The sequence below is a fragment of the Hydra vulgaris genome, chromosome 09 (genome assembly GCF_038396675.1).
Source record: "Hydra vulgaris chromosome 09, alternate assembly HydraT2T_AEP".
NCBI lineage: Eukaryota > Metazoa > Cnidaria > Hydrozoa > Anthoathecata > Hydridae > Hydra > Hydra vulgaris.
Window position 1 is genome coordinate 43,511,678 of NC_088928.1, and position 2,630 is coordinate 43,514,307.

Below are 2,630 nucleotides of genomic sequence, written 5' to 3' on the forward strand. Positions count from 1 at the left end.
GCTGCAAAATGTCGATCGGGCTAGATTTTTCAAAGTTTCCATCATTGCGGCAGTTTGATATTTAAAGCTTGCCATTTCTGACTGGAAATCGGAAGAATCTAAATCTGTATTGTCAATTTGAGATAAATTTGCAGCTTTTTTATTGAGTTCATCCACTGAACTTTTAGAGAGTGAATGCCCACTGAGGTAGCCAAAATCAGAAGATACAGCAGACATCAGCCTCAAACCGCCACTCTATTTGTGTAATAATGCTGTCAAACACAAGGTTGCACTGAGATCCGAATTCTGTTTCTGCTGTGAGAAGGTGAGAGTCATCTTCAGCTTTATAAAGTGCTATTCGCTTTACTTTGCGCTTCCTCTTAATTGGAAAGCCACCATCAATTCCGCTCTGGTTAGCTTTTTCTGTGGCATCTTTGATAATATTGTCCACCCCAACATCTCAAAAATTCTGAATGAAAGCCTTCAACCATTTCATTTTTTTTACGGCAATGTCAATTGAAACGGTTTTTGACTGAAGCAGTTTGTTTTCCCGGTCAATTAGAGAAAGAATTTGACACCAAAAATCCAACAAATACAAAAAACTGAAATCAATATGAATGAGAAGTTCTTTTGCACTTCTAACTGTGACAGCATTTGTCATGGGATTGTGGATAATGGATTCCAAAACTTGAAGAACATCCTTGATTTGTCTGTGCAGTGGTGTAATTGCTTCTTTTTTGGTAGACCATCTTGTGTCACTATTTCCCTTTAATGAGATGGTTAACGTTTTCATCAGTTTTTCCCATCTTGACGTGAAGCTTGAAAAAAAGTTAAAGATGGTTTGAACCTTTCCAAAAAACGTAATCATGAGTGGGGAAACCTCAGCAGCATGAACACCAACAAGATTTAAAGTGTGAGCTGCGCATGGAACAAATCTTGCTGACTCATTAAGAGAATGGATGTGAGCTTTGACGCCATTGTATTTTCCAGACATATTGGCTCCATTGTCATAGCCTAGGCCCCGGGAATTGTAAATGCTTAGACCATCCTTCTCCAATTTTTCACTTATTTCTGTTGCAAGACCTTTTCCGGTTTTTTGGTGAGATTCAATGAAGTCCACAAAGCTTTCCTTAATTGTGCAGGTTTCATCACTGATGCGGACATACCTGATGATCTGAGTCATCTGCTCTTTGTGGGAGGTATCTGGAGTGCAGTCAAACAGAACAGAGTAGTATTTAGCTTCTTTGATGTTTGACAAAATTTCTTTCCTGACTTTCTGCCCAAGTAACTTAATCAGCGCATTTTGAATTCAAGGAGAAAAGTAGGATGTTGTAGTTTTTTTTGCTTTAACGGACGCAATGTGTTCAGCTACTAAAGGATAATAATGGCTAATCAACTCAATTAAGCTCAGAAAAATGCCACTGTTTTGTTGACCAATGTCTTCTGTTGTTCCCCGAAGGGCAAGATTGTTCTTGGCACAGAAAAAAATTGCATCAACAATCACTTTTAAGATATCTCTCCGCTTTTTCATCTCTCCACTAATAACTCTCTACAGATCAGAATTCAGGGTCTTTCCTTCCTTGAGGTTTTTTTCAAGAGTTTTCCGATCAGAATAGCATCTTTGGTGTTCATTGTTGTTTTCATGCTCAGGAATTCTTGGGTTTAGTTTTTTCCAGTCACAAAACCCTTTAGAAATTTCTAAGAAATTGTTGGTTTTTGTTGTTAAAAATAACAAACAGCAAAAACAAAATAAAGAATCTTTTTTATTGCTGTACTACAGCCAAGTGCGAACAGATTTTTTACCATTGGGATGAATTTTTTCATACCATTTTGAGCTAAAGTGTCGCATTCTGTTGTCAAAATCACACAGCGTGTTTGGGAAAAATTCTCTTCTGTCTTGCTCTGACCTTTTTTTTTTTTTTTTTTTATTTGTTATTTCACCTCCCCAAGGCCTAGAAGGCCACTACAGATGAGGAGGCTACTTAATTGTGGTTATAACCCTCTCTCAACTCTATAACTCCGAAACACGAACCTTGACGAACAAGGCCGCTGCGCGGAGAAACAAGTTGACCTATGCTCAATCAAAAAGCATCTTGTTTTGTCCGTTATTTTAGGCCATGTTGCTGGATCCCTATGTTGAAAATTTTCTTCCGAGGTCACTGGAATTTCTGAGATTTCTGAATGAAGTTCATCCTAGTCCATTTCAGTTGGGCCTGAAAGCTTGGCATTTTCATCTTCCCTGGTTGGTTCTGAATCAGTTGTGCAAAATTCTTCTTGACTTTGGCTGATAAAAATCTCCTCTTCAATTAATTCCAAATGATGATCTGAACTCAATTAAATTCAATTATAGGATCTGTTGAATTGTCATTAATTTCAATACAAATATCCTCTGAAATAATTTGTTTCTCCACTGAGTTTGTTACCAACCACTTTTTGAAACAGTTTTGTAGTTTCTCGTCACTTTCTTGGCGCTGTTTTCTTTTCTTCTTAAATTCAGCACCAGATAACTTTTGGGTTCGACTCATAATAGAATTATAATGCTCAAAAGTTATCAAAGGTATATTAGTGTTATAGGGCGCTTTTTTGTTCAGTATATGAGCTTTAATATTTAAGAGTTTGTGTCAAGAGGCGGAATTTTAATTAATTTTCTT

The 2,630-nt window shown here is 37.0% G+C and overlaps 1 protein-coding gene across 1 annotated transcript; it reads right to left on the reverse strand.

Annotated features, from left to right (window-relative positions):
• Positions 1 to 439: 439 nt before the first annotated feature.
• LOC136085498 (zinc finger MYM-type protein 6-like) lies at positions 440 to 1,162 on the reverse strand. Its single transcript, XM_065806812.1, has one exon. The coding sequence runs from the start codon at positions 1,160 to 1,162 to the stop codon at positions 440 to 442; it is 723 nt and encodes a 240-aa protein (XP_065662884.1).
• Positions 1,163 to 2,630: the final 1,468 nt, after the last annotated feature.

Excerpts from the sequence above, each read along its gene's own strand:
- LOC136085498 (XM_065806812.1), bottom strand. The coding sequence starts at position 1,162 with ATGACTCAGATCATCAGGTATGTCCGCATCAGTGATGAAACCTGCACA.